The 22,942-nt window shown below is 51.1% G+C and overlaps 1 protein-coding gene across 2 annotated transcripts in view; it reads right to left on the bottom strand.

The window, feature by feature from the left end:
* The window catches only part of PSTPIP1 (proline-serine-threonine phosphatase interacting protein 1), a 44,129-nt gene extending 35,257 nt beyond the window's left edge, over positions 1-8,872 (bottom strand). For both annotated transcript variants that reach the window (XM_052659816.1, XM_052659817.1), the window contains exon 1: positions 8,707-8,872. In XM_052659816.1, coding sequence (XP_052515776.1) covers positions 8,707-8,742 — 36 coding nt within the window. In that variant the 5' untranslated portion in view covers positions 8,743-8,872. The remainder of the gene's footprint in view (positions 1-8,706) is intronic.
* Positions 8,873-22,942: the final 14,070 nt, after the last annotated feature.

The following is a 22,942-nucleotide window of genomic DNA, read 5'->3' as shown; positions in this document are numbered from 1 at the left end:
CAGCCCATCTCCCCTTCTTTTTCTCTGAGTTAGGCTCAGCTTCTGCTTTTCTATTTCCGCAGTTGAGAACCCTAATCCCATCTGGCTGCTCCATCCCCACCCTGGCTGCTAGTCTCTGGAACAGCAGCAGATACTTCCTGTTGCCCAATAGCGGGTGGCCTGTCAACATCAGAGGAAGGGCCTGTCACTCACTGGCCTGCTCCTCTTATCCATTGCTCAGGGTGCCATGTCTCAGCAAACCACCACACGCTCTTGCTAAGGTCAAGGGTGTTCTGACCTGGCCGGGGAAGGTAGCAGCCAAGCCTAGCCCAGCAGCCCCAACGTCCATCTGGGTGGCACCCCCAGGCCCACATCCCCTCTATAAGCAATGATTTTCTCTCTATAAAGAAGGGATAAGAATACTAGCCTCATGAGGCTATTGCATCTTGTCACCTGAAGCCATAGGAATGACTGTCAAATGGTGGAATTTAGTATCCAATGGCGAACAGAGTTGGGGAGGCATCCTGAGATTAGGAAGACCCACATTTGAGGCTCACGCTGTAGGTGCCTATCCAATTATAAGTCAGGATCCCTTGGGATCTCTTCCTGGTCTACTGGCTCCCAATGCTGAGCAGCACGTGGTCCCCTGAGGACTGTGCTTAGTGTCTCCATCCTCAAAGCCTTTATCTCAGTTGAGAATCACTCTAATATCCTACAGATGAGGAAACTGAAGTTCAGAAAGGAGAGAGGATTCTCCAAGTTCCCCCTCAGCAAGTGAGGGGGGAAGCTTCAAATAGGCCTGTCCCCCGTCTGAGCCTGGAGCACAGAGAGTGACTAAGCCCGTGAGGGAGGGGCCTTCCAGAGCTAGTCCAGCAGGATGCCCTGGCTAGCGTGGGCAGTCCCCAGGGCACCGGGTACCACTCTCTCTTGCTAGAAGTGAGGCAGTTTCGATTTCCGCAACTAGTTCCCTCCATCGTGTCATTTGCAGCGTCAGACAGGCTCTAGCTGAGGCAGGCAGGCATCCTAACCACAGCCCACAGCCTCCAAGCCTCTTTTTGCATGAGAAGAAACATCCGTCACTGGAGAAGGTGAAGAAAGGAAGAAAGGCTCTCTGCCTCCACTCAAGGCTGGTCAAGACCTTTTAAAGCCCAGCCGGGGTCCTCCCTTCCTACAGTCACTGTACGCAGTCCTCTGGGCCAGAAAACCGTCTTGCAAACCCACTGCACCACTCCCCCTTCCACACCTTTTCCCATGCCAAGCTTTCCACCTTTGCCCTCCCACCACCTCCCAAGTCCTCCCCCACCTTTCCAAGCCCAAGCAAGGCCCTCCCTCTCCATCCCAGGGGCTAGCAACCTCGGCTGTGTGGAGGTGCCAGGAGAAGCCAGCCAAAGTCCCTGAGTTCCTGGCAACTGGACAACAAGGAGGACCTTAAGAAGCAGATCCTGTTTTCTACCAAGAACAAAATTGAAGCTGTGGGTTACGTTCTTGACCCAGGACACAGCAGCCAGGAAACGCTACAGGGGAATACCTGCAGGCATCACAAAAGCAGGGCGAAGGCAACCATGAAGCTCTGCAGTCACCTGGGGCCATCAGACAGTCGACCGCATCCTATGGAGTGGGTATGGAGGAACCAAGTCCTTGGGTCCCTGGGGGCACACACACCACAAAGTGTGCACAGAGTATGTGGAAGAGTTCACCCCACTGAACCACAAATGCCACCTAAAAACACGATCTCAGCTTGAAAACAGGAATTGCTTAGTTTTGTTTTTTAAACATTTTCCTTTTAATGGCATATGTAATCTGTGATCATTTGCAGACAATTATGGCGAGAGAAATCACCTTACTTCCAAAACCATGGAAACCAATGTTACCGAATAGGGAGCCACCCTTCCATCCTTTAGGAATTAAAATTGAACCAAGAACTCACCAGTCTCCTTGGATTCAGGGGCAGAATGTGATAGGGTCCTACAGAGCTAACGGGTGTCCCTGCTCTGCCTTGAACGTATGACCATAAACTTGGCCCTTGACCTCCCCTGTCTCCGTTCTGGACATGGGAGGACATTGGCAAGTCCTTCCCTGCAAGGTGGATTTGGGGACACATGTGTCACAGGGCCTGGTACATAAGGGATGCCGAACAACAACCAGGAACAGCCGCCTCTCCTCTGAGAATGACATATCTGGGACTCAGAGAAAAAAGAATTTTCACAGGACAGGAAATAAACATCTTCTTTTTCATTTTTAATTGTGTAATTTAATTTTCATTGGGTAATATATTTACATGGTTCAACAATCAAACGCTATAGAAAAGTACATAGAATACTTAATGCCACACAGCCCTGAAACCCATCAATCTTTCTTCTTTCACTTCCCCCAAAAGGCCATCACTTTAATTAGCTCTCTGTGCGTCTTTCCAGAGATTCTTGTTGTTAATACAAGCCCATGCAAGCGTGCTAAGTCACTTCAGTTTTGTTTGACTCTTTGCACGCCCCTGGACTGTATGTAGCCCACCAGGCTCTTCTGTCCATGGGATTCTCCAGGCAGGAATACTGGAGTGGGTAGCCATTCCCTTTTCCAGGGGATCTTCCCGATTCAGGGATCAAACCCAGGTCTCCTCCATTACAGGCAAATTCTTTACCATCTGAGCCATCAGGGAAAACCTAATACAAGCCTATACCAACACTAATGCTTATTTCCCCCCACTTTTCACAATGGGTTGCACACAAGACACACCGCTTGGTTCTGTGCTTTTTACACAGAACACCATGCCTCAAGGAGCTCTGTGACCAGCACTGAGAGAGTCCATTCTCATCCTTTTCAACAGCCATGGCCAGAAAGGCACAGGGAGGGCAGTAGGTGGAGGCAAAGAAAGGCCAGCCAAGGGCCCCTCTCTCCCATCTCCTGCCTCTACCATCCCCTACTGCTCAGGAGGACCCCCTCCTCAGCCACTGGCCTCCTCGGCCTTCAAGGCCACAGGGCCCTGCCCTGCTGCAAGTCCATCCACGAAACCTGAGTGGGCTTTGATTCCCAGCAGAGCCCCTTCCAGGCCACTCTGATCCCTCTTTCCTGGATGAAAAGTTTCCTGCCCAGCCAGAGGACTCTGAAGGGTCCCAGAGTGGCTGCTAGTGCCAATGCCAGAGAACTGGCCGCACCTTCCCACCCAGGAATGTCTCCTCATGTGGGAAGCTATGCAAGAAGTGGTCGTCAAGTGCAAAATCTTGATACACAAAGATCGACCCAGAATGCTAAATAGTTGGCAATAATCTCTGTTTTTTTTTAAGACAGCATATTAAAAAGCAGAGAAATAACTTTGCAGACAAAGGTCTGTATAGTTAAAGCTACAGTTTTTCCAGTAGTCATGTACAGATGTGAGAGTTGGACCATAAACAAAGCTGAGCGCCAAAGAATTGATGCTCTTGAACTGTGGTGTTGGAGAAGACTCTTGAGAATCTCTTGGACTGCAAGGAGATCAAACCAGTGAATCGTAAAGGAAATCAGTCCTGAATATTCGTTGGAAGGACTGATGCTGAAGCTGCAATACTTTGGCTACCTGATGTAAAGAACTGACTCACTGGAAAAGACCCTGGTGCTAGGAAAGATTGAAAGCAGGAGGAGGAAACGACAGAGGAATGAACGTGAATTTGAGCAAGTTTCTGGAGTTGGTGAAGGACAGGGAAGCCTGGCAAGCTGCAGTCCATGGGGTTGCAAAGAGTCGGACACCACTGAGCAACTAAACTGAACTGAATCTAAATGTCCAGCAACAGGGGATTGTATAAATAAATCACGTGTGTGTGTGCTAAGTCACTTAGTCATGTCTGACTCTTTGTGACCCTATGGACTGTAGGCTCCTCTGTAGGATCCTGACTTCTTCTAGGGCAAGGTAATCAGACAGTCTCATTCAGCTGTTTGGACGGGGGATGAGGATCACAGGGCCCAGCTTAGATTACCTAGTAGAGAACGCTTCTCAACAAATATCTGTTGAATGTAACTAAGGCAAAATGAAGGAGAAGATGGGTTCAGGAAGGCAGTAGGACCATGGAGGCCCTTACTATTTGTCCACCTATTCTATTAACGTTGACCAAACACACAGCCCACTCACCAGCCCTATGCTGAGGATGGGATTCACAGCATGTCCACCAAACCCACAAATTGGAGGACTGTACAGTCACTAACAATGGTGTTTTGAAGATAAGGAAATCACACCCCAGCCCATGCATGTTCAAGATAAAATTATGTCAAGAAGAGGAGTGTTCCCCCACACTTCTCCTCGTCAGTAGGGAACCTCAGAGTCTCAGAACCGGAGAGGGGAAGAGGCCGCAGTAGCTGATCAGACAGATGGGGCCTCAGCCCTCTCCCCCTGCCCCTAGCCCACGCATCCTTGGTGAGTCATTTCCCCACCGAAGGAAGTGGTACCTCCTCTGTCTTCTGCTGCGGAGCTCAGCACCTCCTCGCTTAGCATTTCCAAATGGAGAGGGAGCCCAGCCTCAAACGGGAGAAATGTAACCTCAAGTCAGAGGGAAAAGTTCAGGCCCGGTTTCTAGGTCCCCTTTGATGGTTTCCGCCCAAAGCCATGACGGTAGGGAGGGAAGAGCAAAGTCATGAGAAGGAGTATATGTGGCCATTACTTTTCCTTTCAACAACCCCGAAAAAGACAGGATGTGGGTCTTAATAAAACCTGGTCCAGAACTAGATTTTCCTTCTTAAAACAATATCCCGTGACTTCTTTGCAAAAGTGGTTGGATGTATAGGTCTGGGAGGCAATGAGAGGGCAGGAGGGGAAAATGCGGCTCAGAGCAGTCCTCCGGGTGCTCCCTGTGCCTGGTACATTATCAAAGAACTCTAGACTCCAGAAGTCGATCCTGACTTCTTCTAGGGCAAGGTAATCTGACAGTTTCATTCAGCTGTTTGAATGGGGGATGAGGATCACAGGGCCCAGCTTAGATTACCTAGTAGGAACGCTTCTCAACAAATATCTGTTGAATGTAACTAAAGCAAAATGAAGGAGAAGATGGGTTCAGCAAGGCAGTAGGACCATGGAGGCCCTTACTGTTTGTCCACTTATTCTATTAACGTTGACCAAACACACAGCCCACTCACCAGCCCTATGCTGAGGATGCAGACAGGTGTTTCTTGCAATACACTTTGGCTGCTGCTGAGAGCAGAGCCCCTGCAAGGAAAGCTGTGTATACTGGGATAAGGAGTGGTAATCCCGCATTCTCTGGGATTCTCTGCCCCTCTGGCCTGGTGCTGAGTCAGATTCCAGGAGCTCTAAGGCCCTGTCAGCTTGGACACCTGGTACTCTTATCCTCAGCTTTCTCTCTGACAGCCCCCTGTTCTGAGGCTCAGTCACAAACCTCCTGCAAAACTGATCTTCTTTATCACTGTGTGTGTATTAACAGAAATCAAATGATCCCTTCCCTCCCCTGTGGCTAGCCCACCCCAGCCTCACTCCAAAAGAAGCCTGAACGTTAGGCTGCAGATAGAAGTAGGCTATAAATAAATACTGCATGGTCACACTGACAAGATTGCAAATACAGGCCTATTGAGGGACAGGACTGGTCAACTCTACCACTTCTAACCACTGTGTCTGCTTTTTATAAGTTGTTGTCTCTTCTCTTACTATCAGGCTACCAGCTATCTGTGAAACTGTCTCTAACAGGTCAGTGTCAGTTCAGTCGCTCAGTCATGTCCAACTCCTTGCAATCCCATGGGCTGCAGCACGCCAGGCTTCCCTGTCCATCACCAACTCTCAGAGCTTACTCAGACTCATGTCCATCAAGTCAGTGATGCCATCCAATCATCTCATCCTCTGTTGTCCCTAACGGGTCTAACAGGTCAGGCCCACCAATATTTAATCAGTCAGATTCCATGTAGATACCTACCATTTGCTATATCTATAGGTCAACAAAACCACATGACTAAGCTTGTTAAAACTGTGGGTAAAATCAGAGTTCATGGGCCCTAGCTAAAAGCTATAGGGCATCTCAAATGAGTAAAGTATACAAGCTTTAATGCAAACTCTTAGAACCTCAGAAACCATTTTTGTTTCCCTGCTCACAATGAAGTGCTGCTGTGAACAAGGCTGGCTCTCACCTGTGTTTTGGATGGTTGAGGCTGCCGGTTAACGGGAGTGCTGCAGTATTAGACACGATCCTTCTAGCTCAGGGGCTTCCTTCCACTACAGACCAGCCATTTGCAGGCAGCGTGTTCCCAAGCTGTGGTTAATGGCATTGCCTGGGCATGGGGTGGGGGAAAGCCAGGGGGAAGGGCAGGCTGAGCCCTGTCCCTAACACCCGCACGGCGGTTGGATCACTGTGTCTTTTCCATTTTACCGCTTTGTCTATAAATTGGGGTTCAGAAGACTTCTGTGGAGCCCATCTGATCTGATTTCTCTGGGAGGTAGGAAGGACTGAGTTTTTCCCTCCTTCACCAACATAACCCAAAAATCCAGTGATGGGCGCTATGGCTAAAGAGGTAATGAAGCACCTGAGTGAGAGCAGACACTGGGGCCAACCTGTCCAGGTTTCACCCAGCTGTGTGACTTTGGGCAAGTGACTGAGGCTCTCTGTGCCTTGGCCTCTTCTTGTGAACAATGGGTGCCACAATAGCATCCACTTCCTGGGTTTAAATGAGTCAACAGATGCATAGTCCTGAGGACAGTGCCTGACACGTCTTTAGTGCTGGAGTTAGTTGTCCTTGCGGCCAGGCCAGGCTGAGCGTCTGGGACACAGGTTAGGATTCAGAGCCCGGGGGCATTGGCCTTTCCCTCCCTGCTTTGGCCCTCCCTAGGGAAGTGGCACCTCTACCCCCAAGTCCCCGGAGCCAGCAGCAGAGGAGAGGAGAACTTGCAAGCGACTCAGAGGTGGGGCGAGCACAGAGTGTGGCGGGACGCAGCACAGGAAGCCGCCGCAGGTAGAATGCTGCCACCACACCCTGCTCCCTCCTGTACCACCTACCCCCTTCCTGCCCAGATCCTGCCTTGGGGCTGCTCCTCGGGCCAGCTCTGTCCTCGGGAGGGTGGAACCAAAGGCTCTGGGCTGGACCAGACGTCCTGGAACTCAAATACAGCCAGGGTGTGCTTGGCCCACCATGGGCTGCTAACCACCTGGATGTTCAAGTGAAAGTGTGGGTCTCCCAGTCATGTCTGACTCTTTTGTGACCCTATGGGCTGTAGCCCACCAGGCTCCAATGTCCATGGGATTCTCCAGGCAAGAACACTGGAGTAGGTTGGCAATTCCTTCTCCAGGGGATCTTCCCAACCCAAGGATCAAACCCAGGTCTCCTGCCTTGCAGGCAGATTCATCGCCATCTGAGCCACAGGGAAGCCCTAACTTTTCCCCAGCTCTGCACTCCAAGTCAGAGCAATGACGTAGTGACACACTGTCCAGTCTGTGCATCCCCTGCTGACGGCAGCATCCCCCCGCTCGCATGGGTCCCAGCTGCCAGCCTAGTGCTTGGAAGGGGCCGAGGCAGGTCTGCTTCCCTTGGCTTCTCTGGGCTGGTCCCGGCCCCTCTCTGTAGAGATGGGGAGATGGAGGCCCAGAGAGACAGCCCTCAGCCTACTGTGCAGTTAGAGCAGGCGGGAAGCGAGCCACTCAGACTCTGGCCACGGGCCCCAAGGAGAGCGTGGCCCAGAAGGGAAGGAAGACCTGGCTCGTTAGCTCTCGTCCTCCTGGCTGGAGGCCCCAGGAATGGGCCCAGGGAGGCCAGACTGTCGGCTGAGTTCAGGCCGACTGAGCAAAGAGCCAGTATCCTCTGCGCGGCTGGAGGGGGTGCCCTCAGGACAGCCACGTTCCTCAGCTCTAACCAGAGAGGTCTCAGCTTTTCCCTGGGAGCCACTGGGAACAGTCAGCGCTTGAGAAGCAGAGGGGTAGGCTGAGAGACAGCAGGAAAAAAGGTGGTGGGGTCCAAATGGGGCTTGCAGGCTGTGTGGCCTGGGGCCAGCAATTTCACCTCCACAAGCCAGCTGGGCGCTGGAATTTCACAAGGAAAAGACTTGATTTACACATGTGCTGAATTTAAGAAAGCGAACAAGGAATTGCCCAGCCCTGTTGCCTCCCTGAAGGACCCCTAAGGTCTGCAAGGAAGAGGGGTGAAGAGGGGTGGGGTAAGGGCAAGAGATTCCCGTTTGGTGCTCCAGCGAGATGCAGGGGATTTTGTTACATTAGATCCCCTCTTTTAGCTCTCCCATTCAGCTAGTATGTTTGTTAATTATCTCTACCATATAGATGGGGGGGGGGGGGGGTGGCCAGAAATGAGGTTCAGAGAGGTAAAATGACTTGTCCAGCCTCTAAATAGCAGAGCCAAAATCCAAATTCAAGTTTATCTGGTCCCCAGACCTGTGACCCTTCCTCCTTTACCTCAGAAGTCCTCATCAAGTTCCCAGCCATATATCAGATGCTCCTAAAAGGCTCCTGCTGTGGAGAGGGGGTCTCCCAGAGGAAAGATCTGCCCTGGGATCCCAGAGAATATCCATCCCTTGCTTGCTGAAGTTTGCAGAGGAATCAGTACCCCAGACTGAGGACCCCCATTGTCCACTTCCAACTCAGAAACAGCCCAGGTCACACCCCTCACCCCACGACAATAAAGGATCAAAATCAGCCATCATTTTTATGAGAAAACCCCCCTCTGGTAGCCACATCCCCAACCCACCGCCCTGAGGAAACGTCAGCTGAGCTGGCCTCCCCAGGTACACTCCACTTGCTCAAACCCACAGCCGTCTTCACTCACCCAAAAGGCATCTTTGAACTGAAGCTGAGGCATCATCCTCAGGCAACTGCCACGGCAAAGCTTGCTCTCCTGCCACAGTCAGGGCTGAACGAGGGCCAGGAGCCAGGCGCACAGTCCCAGTCCCGGCAGGGCTGGCCCGGGGCTCCCCTCCCCAGCCGGCAGAGCCCTCTGCAGCGCCTCCGAAGGCAGCCGTTAAGCCAGAGACTGCCAGAGGGAAGAAAAGGGCTCAACCTGTTTTGTTTGGGGCTAGAATCAGCAGCAAAATGAGGAAGGGCTGGTGCCCAGTGACGGGAGGAAGGGCCCCACGGTCCGGCCCGGCCCCTCGCCAGCCCCACGGAGAAGGAAGACTCAGTCCAGGCCGCAGGACTGAGAGCAAGGAGGGCAGCCCCGGGTCAGCAGAGGCAGTGGCCAGCGGGAGAGGCGGTCCCCGGGGCCTCCGCAGGAAGGTGTGTGCAACCTCCCCGGGGCAGGCTCCAGGGCCGGCGCCCCACAGGAAGTGGAGCCGCCCCGCCTGCCACCTGCCACCCTGCTACGCGCCTCCGCTTGCCCCCTTCTGATGTTCTAGCGGGGAATGTTCTCTGAGCCACAAGCCCAGAGAGCCTGAGGCCCACTGCAGTTGTGGGCAAGGAGGAGGGCAGGAACCCAGGTGCTGTCACCCACCACGCCAGCCCCACCCCGGCCCAGGTCCAGAGGGCCCAGACTCTCCACCCGTCACGGGCAAACCACTTCAGGAAGGGAGGGGCTCACCCAACCCAGAACATGATCAAACACTGCGTGCACGATGCCCCAGTCCGCGTCCTGCCCTCGAGGAAGTCACAGTCTGGGGGCAGACATAGCTGTGGGCTGGCCGTGGGAGGATGGTGAGAGCATGGAGGTGGGGGGGGGCAGGTAGCTAGGCCAATGGAGAACAGCCTCCTGGAGCCCGCCTCTTCTCCAGGTCTCCAGATTAGACCCTCTCAGGGGCAGGAAGTCCCCTCTGAAGATGGGGTCTTCAGGCTGAAAGAATGTTGTTGGACTGAGAGAGACAGGATGACAGAGGCATAAATGGGAGAGTTTGAAAAATGCAGGTGGAGGCCCCTGTTTTTGTTCTGTCTGGGCCCTACCCTCCAGAAGGACTTTAATCCACCCTCCAGCTCTCCAAGCCTTGGTTTCCCCGTCGGCCACCCCTAATCTTTGGAAAAGATTAGGGAATTACTGGAATTTCTGTTTTTTGTAGGGCAGGTGCTGGGGCTCTCTCTGTGTGTCTGGTATTACCTTGGGAAGAGCCTTGGACTGGAGCCCCAGACACCTGGGAAGGAAGGGCCTGCCTACTCAGCAGAAGGTGCCGGCAGCGGGGGCCGGAGCCCGGGATGTGTTGGCAAGAAGGGGTGAATCAGGATTGTCCACAAATCACCACCCTCAGCAATGCCTCCCTTACCACTGACTGTGGTGATCAGACAGATGAGAGCTGCCGCAGGAGAGACCTAAGCTCCCAAGTGCTAGCTATGTGAGCCTGGGGTTAGAGTTGGGGCACACCCACACCTCTGAAATAACCACCCAAGAGAGAACTCGTTGGGGAGAGCTGCAGAGCAGAGGCTATGGGGGTAGCCCCCTACCTCCAGAATCCTTGTGTGTGTGTCAGTCACTCGGTCGTGTCCCAGCCATGGACCATAGCCTCCAGGCTCCTTTGTCCATGGGGATTCTCCAGGCAAAAATACTGGAGTAGGTTGCCAAGCTCTCCTGCAGGGGATCTTCCTACCCCAGGGGTTGAACCCAGATATCCCGCATTGCAGGCGGATTATTTACCAGCTGAGCCACAAGGGAAGCCCAGAATCCTTAGGATCTAGTTAATAAACATCTCCAGCATTGAAAGCACCCCAGTTGGATTTTTTGTTGCTTGTAGCTGAAGACAGCTGACGTCAATATCACCTTGAATGCCGAAGGCCAAAAGCTGAGGCTGAATCTCATCCCAATGGCATCACCACCTCTGATAGCTCCGACTCAGCCTCCCTGGCCTCAGGTTTTCCATCTATCAAATGGAGTGATGCTTCTGGTTCTGGAGACAAACAAGAAACCCTCAGGCTCTTGCCCTCTTATTCCCATGAAGGAGGAAATGGCAACCTGCTCCATTACCCTTGTCTGGAAAAACGAATGGGCAGAGGAGCCTGGTGGGCTACTGTCCCTGGGGTCACAAGGAGTCAGACACGACTTAGCCACTGAGCACACACACACCCTCTTATTAGCAGGAAACTTCAAGTCAGGCTGTCTCCCCTGCCTCTCCAGGGACTCTTCCCATCACCCCTCATAAATTTCTGCTCAAAATAGCCCTCTTCCTTCCCCACAAAGTTCCCCTCTCTACCCCTACCTCCACATCTTTGCCTCTCTCTGCTCCCCAGACTCCCTCCTGACATGCCTTCCTTCATTTTCCTTCCCTGCACAAATCCTCCCTTCCCTCAAGGCCTGCCACAAAGCTTGCACACTTGAGACCTTCCTGTCCCAGCTGCCCTGGGGCAGCCCCAGATGGATGGCCATGCAGGTTGTGGGCTGAAGCAATTAGGGAAGGAAATAATAGGAGGATTCTAAAGAGACTCTAAAGTGCTCTGCTGTAGAGAGGCCTTCCTCCTCCTTCCTCAACTCCCCACTGAGGCTTGGCCACCTCGGTGGCCAATAGCCAACTCTGCTTTGGTTTACACTTGCTTAGTACTGGGGGCATCATTAAGCCTTTTACGCCGACTACCTCATTTAGTCCTCCCTTATCATCCTCACCTCACAGAGAAGCAAACCAAATATTAAAGAATTTATGTGACTTGGAACTTGCCTGGTGGTCCAGTGGTTAAGCCTGCCCCTTCCAATGCAGGAGGCATGGGCCTGATCCCTGGTCAGGAAACTAAGATCAGCAGGGTATGGCCAAAAAATCAAAAAAGAGAAAAGAAAGAGTTTATCTGATTCATTCAATACCTCACAGTCGGTATATAGAGTGTTGGGCTTTGACTCAGGTTTTCTGATGCCAAAGCCCATGTCTTAATGTCCCCTCATGTCTGTTACCAACAACCTCTCTTAACAGTGAGTTTCATCCTTCCTTTCTCCAATTCTGCCTCCAGAACTTCTCACTCTGATCCAGAGCTGGAAAATGTGAGTCCAGGGAGGCTGTTGGGGCTGATGGCTCTATTGGATGAGAGTCCAGCCCTGGCGCATGATCATCGTCCAATTTCCCTTTGTTAGTTGCACCGCCTAAGGATGCTTTGGCCCCAAGGAACATAAAACCAGAGGGTCTGATGTGGACAACATGTGTCATCATCCATACAAGGGGTCTGGAGGCAGCATGGCCTGGGTGAAATTCATTAGGGCCCCGGCTCAGTTTCTCTGTGATTCTTCTCATTTACTGTCTCCCTTGACTTACTGTGCCTCAAAGAGCTGGACACGACTGAGCAACTGAACTGAACTGTCTCCCTTCTCCAGCTCCAATGGCTCTGGTCTACGACCGCACACACAGCCACAGAGGAAGAAAAGTGATTCCTCTCCTTTTGTCTCATTTTCTTCAAAGTGCTCCCTGCCCAGTCTCCGAGCAGACCTCCCTTCACGTCTCATTGGCCAGAATGAGACAGAATCACATGCACAGGTATGGCCATCACCGGCCTCAGGAAGGGGATGTCTTGACTGGGGTGATGGGGATGTTGAGAGCCAGCCACTGCGGCCACCACAGCCCTCTGTCCACCAGGTCCACAGACACTGCTAGGTACCAATTCCTGGCAGGTCCTGCTGGGACTGGGGCTCAGAGAGGACACAGACTGGTCTCTGCCCTGGAGGACCCACTTATGGGTTCTAGAAAGATCTCTCCAGATGGGAAGTGGTTGGGAGAGAGTGAGACCAGAAGAGGGTGTTATAATAGCTCTGAGAGAGGACTGAGCCCTAGGTGGGCAGGCCAGGAGGAAGGCATGGACTGGTGGGACATTACGGAGACAGAGGAGAAGGAGGGAGACATCTGAGTGCCTCTGAGAAGAAAAGGAACTGCTCTCAGGCCTCCCTTCATCACCAGTTTCCCTGGGGAAGGGAATCCAGTCTTGAAAATCATAATCACAGTTGCATCAAAACACCATTCACCTTGAGGTCCAGGCAGCTGTGCTCGGAGCCAGACTTTGCTCCTATTTAAGGAGGGAGTCCCTCCATGAAGGCTGAGCCCCATCCTATTTTGCATGACATTTGAATACATTTCCTTGAGGAACTCAAACTCAAGAAGTAGTAGGTCCATGGATTGAGAACAAAGTGCAAAATCAGTTAATACAACATTGCCACAGCCAGCCCCTTGGAGGGGTTTGGCTCCTGAAGCCAGTTCATCCATCCTCTTGAGCCAAATAAACAACAAAAACAATAATATGAGCCAGCATCAAGGGAGTATTACTGCCTGCAGAGTCTGCATGTATTTTACATGCTTGATCTCACTGATGGCTCTCTGCCAGGATCAGCTATGTCATTTGCAGCATCAATGCAAAATGAAAGTGTGGGGCCTCTTATTAACAAGGCAAGGGACAAATTGCCATTAAAGTTTCTAAAATATAGTCTTTCCCTTTCCCATGTTCTGTCAACTTGCTTCATTTGCTATTTAATGTTGCACCCCGTTGGGCATGGGAACACTTGAGGGACAAGTGCCCTCTGTCTCTTGACTCACTTTCAGAGGAAATCCACCAGCTGCTGGGTTTCCCTTCCTGCCAGTCACCAGACTACATTCTCTGGCTGGGGGCAGGGAAGTCAAGCCAGGCATCTTCCTTTCTCATGGTAGAGGGTGATCCCCAAGACTACTGCAAACTCATACCAGGATGCCCTCGGTACATGGGTCAGGAGTGGGCAGGAGACCTGAGTCACCTGCCGAATGTGCCACGATGCCATCAGCTCAGTGCAGGGACTGCCATGCCCTGTCCTGAAATGCTGCCAGGCAACACTGAGCCTCCCCACACCTATGCCCGGGCCCTGCTGCTGGCAGAGGGTGACAGTGGTGGCTAGGCAGGAGTGGGGAGGGGAAAGCTGAGAACCCATCAGGGGAGGTGGTAGGAGATGGGGCCGTGCATGAGCCGAGGCTCCAAGCCCTGAATCCATGCCTCATTGTCCCATCAGACTTCACTTAAAAACAGAAATCCGAAGATAGCATTATAAAGGGTTTCAAGATGTACATCCTTGTGGGAAACCCTGCTCACTACCGCCTGTTCTCCACACATCAGGATGACATTTTCAGACCAAATTAGATCATATACTTTCCATGGTCACCTTAGCTATGATTTCTCAATGCTCTTTGAACAATAGTCATTGGCCTTACATGGCCTGTAGATACTGCATGATCTGACCCCAGCCTACGATTCAACCTCATCTCAAACAGGAAGAATCTTGAGCAATAGGTTGGAGCCTTCTAGAAAACGGAAGGCGTTGTAGAAAGGAGCATCTCAAAGCTCCTTGGTGACTTTAGGCATTCAGAAGGCCCTTACCATGAATTTTATTCAGAAATAGCATCACCAGTGGTCCAAGGGGCATTTGTCTTGCCCCTCTCTGCCTACAGTTCAGGAGACCTGGATTCTAACTCTGGGTCAGGAAGATCCTCTGGAGAAGGAAATGGCTACCTGCTCCAGTATTCTTGTCTGGAGAATCCCATGGACAGAAGAGCCTGATGGTGTACAGCCCACGGGGTCATAGAGCCAGACATGACTGAGTGACTAACACTTTCACATTTGCTTTTCTCACTGTTGTCTTGATAATATCTGCCACTGCCCAGGCAGGCCAGGTGACACACATACCTTTCCTTCCTGGAGAAGCAGAGCACACTGCCATGATGATGGCATGGCTGTGGGGTGCCTGCTCGCCCCATGGTTGAATTGGACTGTTCCTGTACCCAAGCACCACGGCCCACTGTTCCTAGGGGAAATGCGTCAGGCTCCTCCAGTTAGCCAGAGGCACATGTCCACCATGCTGGGGCCCCCGCACTCAACCGTAGCTACCCTGCCCGGAATGGAACAAACCCGGCAGCAGAGCACCCACCGGCATTTCCTGGGCCTTCCCATCTTGGGACGTGGAAACAAACAAGGCAGAGCTCCTGCCTGTCTGATGGGAGAGGAAGCCCAGGCAGGGAAATGTGCTGACTGCAGAACAGCGGTGGGTGCAGGAGAAGGGGGAGTCCCCCCTCAGGAGGGGAGCTGGGGCCTGAGTAGCCAGAAGGAGCTGGCTGGTGTGACCAGTCAGCAAGGAGTCTCCAGAATGACAGCCAAGGCCTGCTGGGGTCTCAGCACACAGAGCTGTGTGCTAAGCACACACGCCTGAGACCTCACGCCATCCAGCAGATAAGGAAGCTGAGGTTCAGAGAGTTCAGCTAACTTGTCAGTGTGTGCATGCTCAGTCGTGTCGAACTCTGCAACCCCATGGACTGTAGCCCGCCAGGCTCCTCTGTCCATGGCATTTTCCAGGCAAGAATACTGGAGTGGGTTGCCAGTTCCTGCTCCAGGGGATTTTCCCGACCCAGGGATTGAACCCACATCTCTTGTGTCTCGTGCATGACAGGAAGATTCTCTACCACTTGAGCTAGAGTCCCACCCTAAGTGGAGTCTTTCCTTCCTAGAGAGTAGGGCTAGAGGTGAGGGGCCAGGGCAGAGTGTGGGGCTGAAGCCTGATGAAGAGGGAGGGGAGTGAGGGGAAGTCAGCAGCTGGGGAGGAAGTTCAGGGACCAGGGGCCCTGCGCAGTGGCAGCGGGGCTCCCAGATGGCCTGTCTGACACCTGGGAACATCCTGGCCCCAGATCTTTGCAGAGGGGCCCGTGGATGTGGCCTGTGGCCCTTAGGATGTGCTATAGATTCTACTTTTCAGTTTTCCCCAGAGAAGCAGTTGCAAAAAGATAAAGCTTCTTCCCACTCATGCAGCTCTTCAGAGTTGACAAGGAGCTTTCAGATTTACTAATTTGCAGCCACCAGGGTGTGACTCTAAGTTTCCAGTCATCATCATTCTTCAGAAGCCAGGTGTTGCTGGCCGGAAGGCTTAGAAGACATCACAGAAGTGCTAAGTGGCCAGCAGGTGGCCAGCAGGGTCACCAGGACCCCCCACCCAGCCCTGCAGATGTGGGGGAAGGGCTCCTTCGGTGAAGGCTGAGAACCACCATCGCCAGCTCACCAGTCAGAGGGTGGTGGAATGCAGAGGTGGAAGGGCCCGCAGAGACCCTCTTGAGGGTCTCACATGGCAAGAAGGGGGCCTATCAGAAGACCTGTGGGACTTGGTTAAAAATCATAAGGCCAGATCTCAGCTTAGACTTACTGACTGGGTAGGAGCAGGGAATCTGTCACAGTTTCTAGTCACCGTCTGTAAGTCAGATGCACACGCTTGGAAGGGAACTCCTCTCATTCCCTACTGCTCCATTTTACAGATAGGGAAACAGGCCCAGCAGGACAGAACCACTGATCGGATTCTTTTTAATAACAGAGAAGGCAGGGTATAATCACCTCTCACCCCCGATTCCTGCTCTGGTCCTTTCTAGCCTGTTTTGGTTTGTGTTTTCTATAACGGCAGCTGTCTCAAAAAAGAGCATCAACAGTTTTTCAAAATCCTCTTCCCAGTTGGGCTGATCTTCATTTGGTCAGAAAGTATCTTTGCTCACAGTAAGGCAAAGCTTGATTTTGGCCCAGCTGCTGTTTAATTATTACTGAGATCCTGGCATTCAAAGGCAGGAGACCTTGACTTCAGTCTTGTCTGGGCCAGAAAATCAGTAAGTTGAGAAATGGGGAAGGGAGCACGGATGTAGCAAAGGAGACAGCGTACGCCAAGGCGTGGAAGCAGGGGCGACTGGGAGCGTCCAGCTGAGGGGTGGGAGGTGGGGAGAGCACTCGGCTTGGAGACCGAAGAACAGGATTTGAATCCTGGCTCCAGCCTCACCCCACCAACAAAGTTCCTCGTCTGGAACAAGGGGATGATGAGCCTATGTATTTAACAGGGTTGCTCCAAAATTTATACAAGATGTTTCTAACATGCCTCGCCCAGTACTTAAGCACATGAGGTCATCCAGCTCCACTCCCGTGCACAGAGGCCTGTCAGCCCACGGCGATGACAGCATTTCAGACCTGGCATTGTTGCTGCTAAGGGGCTGTCCTCCCAGGGAGTGACTGGAGAAGATGTACTCCCAGGACTTCAGACAGCAGAACAAAGCCCAGGAGTGGCTGGTGGCCTGAGCAGTGTGGAGGGCATGACAATAGACTCTCGTCAGATGGCGAAACCCCACGTTCTTGGGGAGCCGGGGCCCAGCTCTTGAGTTTCTTCCCAAGCCCTGTCCTCAGCAGCACCCCTTTCCAGATATCTCTGAAAGACATGTGTTCTCATATATATTTTTTTAATTTTTACATTTTATTTTGACATAGTTTAAAAAGAGTACAAGGAACTCTCATCCTCTTTCCCCAGATTCAGCAGATCATTTACATTTTTACCACAATTCTTTATTATATCTCTCTCTGTACTGACACAGATATGCAGATGACACCACCCTTATGGCAGAAAGTGAAGAGGAACTAAAAAGCCTCTTGACGAAAGTGAAAGAGGAGAGTGAAAAAGTTGGCTTAAAGCTCAGCATTCAGAAAACGAAGATCATGGCATCTGGTCCCATCACTTCATGGGAAATAGATGGGGAAACAGTGGAAACAGTGTCAGACTTTATTTTTGGGGGCTCCAAAATCACTGCAGATGGTGATTGCAGCCATGAAATCAAAAGACACTTACTCCTTGGAAGGAAAGTTATGACCAACCTAGATAGCATATTCAAAAGCAGAGATATTACTTTGCCAGCAAAGGTCCGTCTAGTCAAGGCTATGGTTTTTCCAGTGGTCATGTGTGGATGTGAAAGTTGGACTGTGAAGAAAGCTGAGTGCCGAAGAATTGATGCTTTTGAACTGTGGTGTTGGAGAAGACTCTTGAGAGTCCCTTGGACTGCCAGGAGATCCAATCAGTCCATCCTAAAGGAGACCAGCCCTGGGTGTTCTTTGGAAGGACTGATGCTAAAGCTGAAACTCCAATACTTGACCACCTCATGCAAAGAGTTGACTCACTGGAAGAGACTCTGATGCTGGGAGGGATTGGGGGCAGGAGGAGAAGGGGACGACAGAGGATGAGATGGCTGGATGGCATCACTGACTCGATGGATGTGAGTCTGAGTGAACTCCGGGAGTTCATGATGGACAGGGAGGCCTGGCGTGCTGTGATTCATGGGGTTGCAAAGAGTTGGACACGACTGAGTGACTGAACTGAACTGAACTGAACTGATTACATATGCTTAGTAATGAAGTAGATATTATCTGAGTAAGCTAGAGACATGGAACGCTTTACCCCTAAATTCTTCAGTGCGTATTTCCTGTGAACAAGGACATTCTCTTACATAACCACAGCACAAGTTTCAAAACCAAGAAACTGAACGCTGTACAACGTTCTTGTCTAGTCCGTCTCCTCAGTCACCTTTGATTCCATTGGTCATAATGTCCCTTAAGTCTATGCTTCCCTCCTGGTCTCCTTCCATCTCTGACAGTTCCTCTATCTTCCCTTGACATTCATGACACTGATACTGGGGAAAACGGCAGGCTGCTCATTTTGTAGAATGTCTCTCCATTTGGGTTTGCATCTGGTTCTTCCCTCGTGATTACATTCAGATCACACACTTCATATGACAGGAACACCACATAAGTACTTTTGTGTTCTTCTCAGTGCCTCGTATCAGGAGGCACATGAGGTCAGCTTGTTGTTGGTGATGTTAACTTTGGTCACTTGATTTGGGTGGTGTCCACCAGTTTTCCCTTTCATGTTTAATGAGTATCTTATAGGGAAAATTTTGAGGCTATGTAAATATATGTATCTGTTCCTCATCACAGCTTCGCCTGCTTGTTTCGACATCCATTGACAATTTTCTGACTCCACCCTTCCATCTATATTTATTAGTTGGCATCCTACTGAACAGAAGTGTTCCCTTTTCCTCATTTATCTATTCATTTATATTAATGAAGACTCAGGAATTTCTATTTCAATAGGTTATAATCTGTTATTACTGTTATCTATGTCGATGCTCAGACTGTCCCAGATTAGAGCAGTTTCTGTTTCCTTTTCATATGATGCTATTTGTTCTTGAGTACTTCTTACTTACCTGCCCCTAGCTCTAGAATCAAGGTTTCTCCAAGGATCCCTGGTTGTTTTCAATAGTGAGTCCAAAGTTTTGCTCTTTTTATTTTTAAAGTCTTTATTGAATTTGTTACAATATTGTTTGTGTTTAATGTTCTGGTTTTTTGGCCTCAAGACATGTGGGATCTTAGCTTCCCCACTAGTAATGGAACCTGCACCCTCTGTGCTGGAAGGCGAAGTTTTAACTACTGGATAGCCAGGGAAATCCCTGAAGGTTTGCTCTGAACTCACTGCTCTTTACCTTTGTCTCCCCAAAATGGGTGGAGTAGATTTTTAAGGAGTCATGATTTTGTATGAATAGATGAGCTGAGAAGTTTCAGGTCATTGCTGATCTGAGCCCTGAATGATGGATGGCTGCGGTTTGGAGGAGCCTAGAGAAACATGAATTCTTTTATTATTATTATTATTATCATCATCACTATTAATGACAATAAGCACTTCCATTCATTCAGTGGTGCTGTGTGCCAGGCTGGGAAGAGGCAGGGCAGCTCATGCAGGTGTTGCATACCAGGTTGAGGGTCTGGACTGCAAGCTAGGAGCACTGAGGGACCACCGAAAATCTTAGAGCCAGAGGGTTCCATCTCCCTTCTTCCCATGAAGATCATGCCTCTTTCTAGGGCTGCCTTCTCAGTACCAAAAGTCAAGAACTTGTGGCCAGATCACACAGAAAGCTGAAAAGGAGACAAATAGAACAATAATCTGACACCCTTTCCCAGCAGAAAGCATATGACAAGGCCCAGGAGCTAGTGCTGGGGAAGGGGAGGAAGTGGTGAGATACAACAACCCGGACATTTCGAAACTGCCAGGCAAGAAAATCAGGAACCATCGTGGTCAGAGGACGTGACTCTCCTGACGGGACTCCCTTAGTACAAAGACAATGATCTGTCACTTTTTTCCCCCCTCATCCACACTTTTCAAAGCATCTAGAGAAGGCACAGGTTTGTGACCTCTGAAATTTCTCTCCACAGGGCTGCCATGAACAGTCAAGTAGGTGGTTCACTGCTTAAGACGTGAAAGGCGTGAAGCCCAGGTCCCCTCCCAAAGGACCTGCTGCCCCGCTGCAGGGAGAGTGCCCAGCACAGAGTCTCCAGCTGTCAATTCCTTCCTTCTCAGTTGCAGGGGGCTGCCTTACCTGAGGTCACACCTTTCCTGGCATGACTATTGGCAAAAGGATAAAGGCCCCTCCACTGAGATCATATGCTTGGACAACTCTGATGAGCTGGTGCTGTGTTTGCTGAGCTTGACTGAGCCTGAAACACACAAGTTGACTTTTCCTCTGCTCCGTCCTGCTTTCTCCCCCTTCCTTTCAACAGGTGTGAATCTCTAATAAACATCACGTGCTCCAAACTCTGCCTCAGGGTCTGCTTGTGCAGAATACAAACTGCCACACAAGAAGGTCCAGCCAAGGGGATGAGTGAGGGCTGAAAACCAGAGCTTGCTTCTGTAGCCAAGCAGTATGACATGGGACTTCACCCACCAAAGTAGGCACCATTTTCTAATTCTCCTCCAGCCTGCCTCAGGGCTCCCCTGTCCACTGCGCTCCGTGGTCACTCTCTCTGAGTAAGCCTTTTTCCTCTGAGCTCTGCACTTCCCATTTCCAATAATCCTCCAGAAAAGTCTTCCCTTTGGTACAAGAGACCCGGAGCAGTTCTGTCTCCTGTTTGCACCAGAGAAATTGTCTGGTAGATTTAAACTTAGAGGACCAGATGGGGAGTCATTCATCTCTCCAGGGAGCTGCCTTCCCAGAGGATGTCAGAGATAGAAGGACCCCCAGAGATTTCTGCAGGTGGGCCTGCCAGAGCCAGCAAAGGGTCAAATGAGCTAGTCATGGAACCAGGTGTGGGCAGCCTGTCAGAGCCCACCCCTGGCCTTGGGACCGCCTGGGTGCTCCTGGTTAGTACCTGGATTCACCTTACTTTCCAGTATAGAACCAGCACTTCGCTTTGGTTCTCATGCCCTTGGTCCTGCCTTTTCCTATGGCCCCTCTTCCCGCTACTCTCCTTCCCACTCCCCTCCTCAGTCAGCCTGGAAATCACTTTCTCCCTCTGTTTGCCCCCAGAGCCTTTTGTTCACTTTCTCTGGCCCCTTCCTTCTGCTCCGTTGCCTGCCGGGCTGCTGGGGCCTCTGGCTTGGCCAGTGTAGGAGGACTTGTGCCTGGGCTGGTGGAAGGTGGAGCTGAGGCCTCACCCTGCAGCCTCTGCTTCCAGAGGGCACTGGGTCCTCCCAGTCCCGACCAGGACGCTGTCATCTGTGGTAGTCACCATTACTGTGCTCCTACTGTGTGTCAGACGCCGAGCTGAGCTGTGCACTTCAGGTTTACCATCTCTTGTCCTCAGAAAGCAACTCAAGGAGAGTGTCATCGCCCCTGTCACAGGAGAACTGTACAGGATGAGGAAGTTAAGGGTCTGGGACTGGAATCCCAAGTCTGTATATTCTAATCCCCATCCCCAACCTATCTTTCTACCATAACCTCCTACCTCTACACAGACTTAAGTCTGGCCAGCGCTACAGCAGCCTCTCTAGGGGGCCCCAGAAAAACCAATTCAGACACTTGGCAGTAAATATCAAGGAATTACTGAGGAATTTTAAAAATTTGATACACTGTGTCCAGGAATTCGAAAACTACCCGGAGGAAATAACAAGAAACATGGGAAACAATTTATGTACAAAGATGTTTGTAAAAGTATTATGTATCATAGGGGAAAAAAATCCCCCAATCTACATGTCTAAGCCTAATTAAATTATGGTGTTGCTCTGCTGAAAATATGCTGCAGCCATTGAAAATATTTATAAAGAGTTTAATAATCACATGGAGAAAACATTTATGACTAACGCCAAATGAAAATAGCAGGTTATAAAATTATACAGCTTGATCTCAACCATGTAAACTTGCTCTGCAATTAAAATGAGAATAAAGAAAGTGCGAGCTTTCCGCAGCTCCACTTCTTCCGTGTCCCCTACCCCGTGCAGACTCTAAAGCAATTCCCACTCTCGTGGTGTCTCCTTGCTTCGTCTCTCTCCCCACTGGACCATGAGGGTTTCAGACGGGGAGCAGTTGGTTTTCTTCCTCCCTGGTGGGGCAGCAGCCAGACAGAATCCATTGTTGAGTAGACACTCAATCCATCTCTAAGGAATGAATGAGCAAATGAAGAAAAGGAAGGGGTGGGAAGGCTGGCCCAGGCCCCAAGATGCTCACTTCCTCAGAATCAGTCTCCTGACTGGCATAATCTTAGACTTGCCTTCTCCTGCCCTGGCTCCAAAAGCCTTTGACAGCTTTGTCACCCGAGAAGCAGGGTGGAATTTCCCCTGAGTAGCTCAGGATGTCCAGGAGGGAGCATCCCTATGACCCTGGGCCAGGGGGTTGGAGACGTGCCTGAGCTACCTCTGGCACCTTATACACACCATTCCCTCCAATCCTCACAGGTGTGCCATGTTAGCACTGGAAACTCCCATTAATATGTATGAGCTTCCCCAGTGGCTGAGACCGTAAAGAATCTGCCTATAATGCAGGAGACCTGGGTTCTATCCCTGAGTCGGAAAGATTTCCTGGAGAAGGGAATGGCAACCCACTCTAGTATTCTTGCCTGGAGAATCCCATGGACAGAGGAGCCTGGTGGGCTGCAGTCCATGGGGTCACAAAGAGTTGGACACAACTGAGCAACTAACACACACACATTAACATTTATAGAAACTGAGACTTAGAGTCACAGTTTGCTCCAGCTCTTACAGGATTAAGTGACAGGGCTGGGTTTCAATCTCCAAAACCCACCCCTGGACTATAAAAGTGACCTCGGCCTGTCCCTTCTCCAGTGTGAGCCTCAGCTTCCTCTCTGGACAGTGAGGCTTCTGACTCCAAGGGCTCAGCTGTCCCTTTCCACTTAGATAGCCTGTGATGATAAAATGTCCCAACTCAAAGTCCACTTTCCTTTACACACATCACCCCCCTGAAAGTTACTGGAGGCAGCTTGGAGCCTTGAGGACCACGGGACTGCAAATGAGCCAAGTGATGCCATGCTTACAGACCCTTCACAGATAGCCTGGGGCTGGAGAACAGCTCGTGCCCGCCCCCACCTCCCTGGATACT

The sequence above is a fragment of the Budorcas taxicolor genome, chromosome 21 (assembly GCF_023091745.1).
Source record: "Budorcas taxicolor isolate Tak-1 chromosome 21, Takin1.1, whole genome shotgun sequence".
NCBI classification, from domain to species: domain Eukaryota; kingdom Metazoa; phylum Chordata; class Mammalia; order Artiodactyla; family Bovidae; genus Budorcas; species Budorcas taxicolor.
Note: the sequence above shows the minus strand (reverse complement) of the source record. Positions and strands in the feature narration are given on the sequence as shown.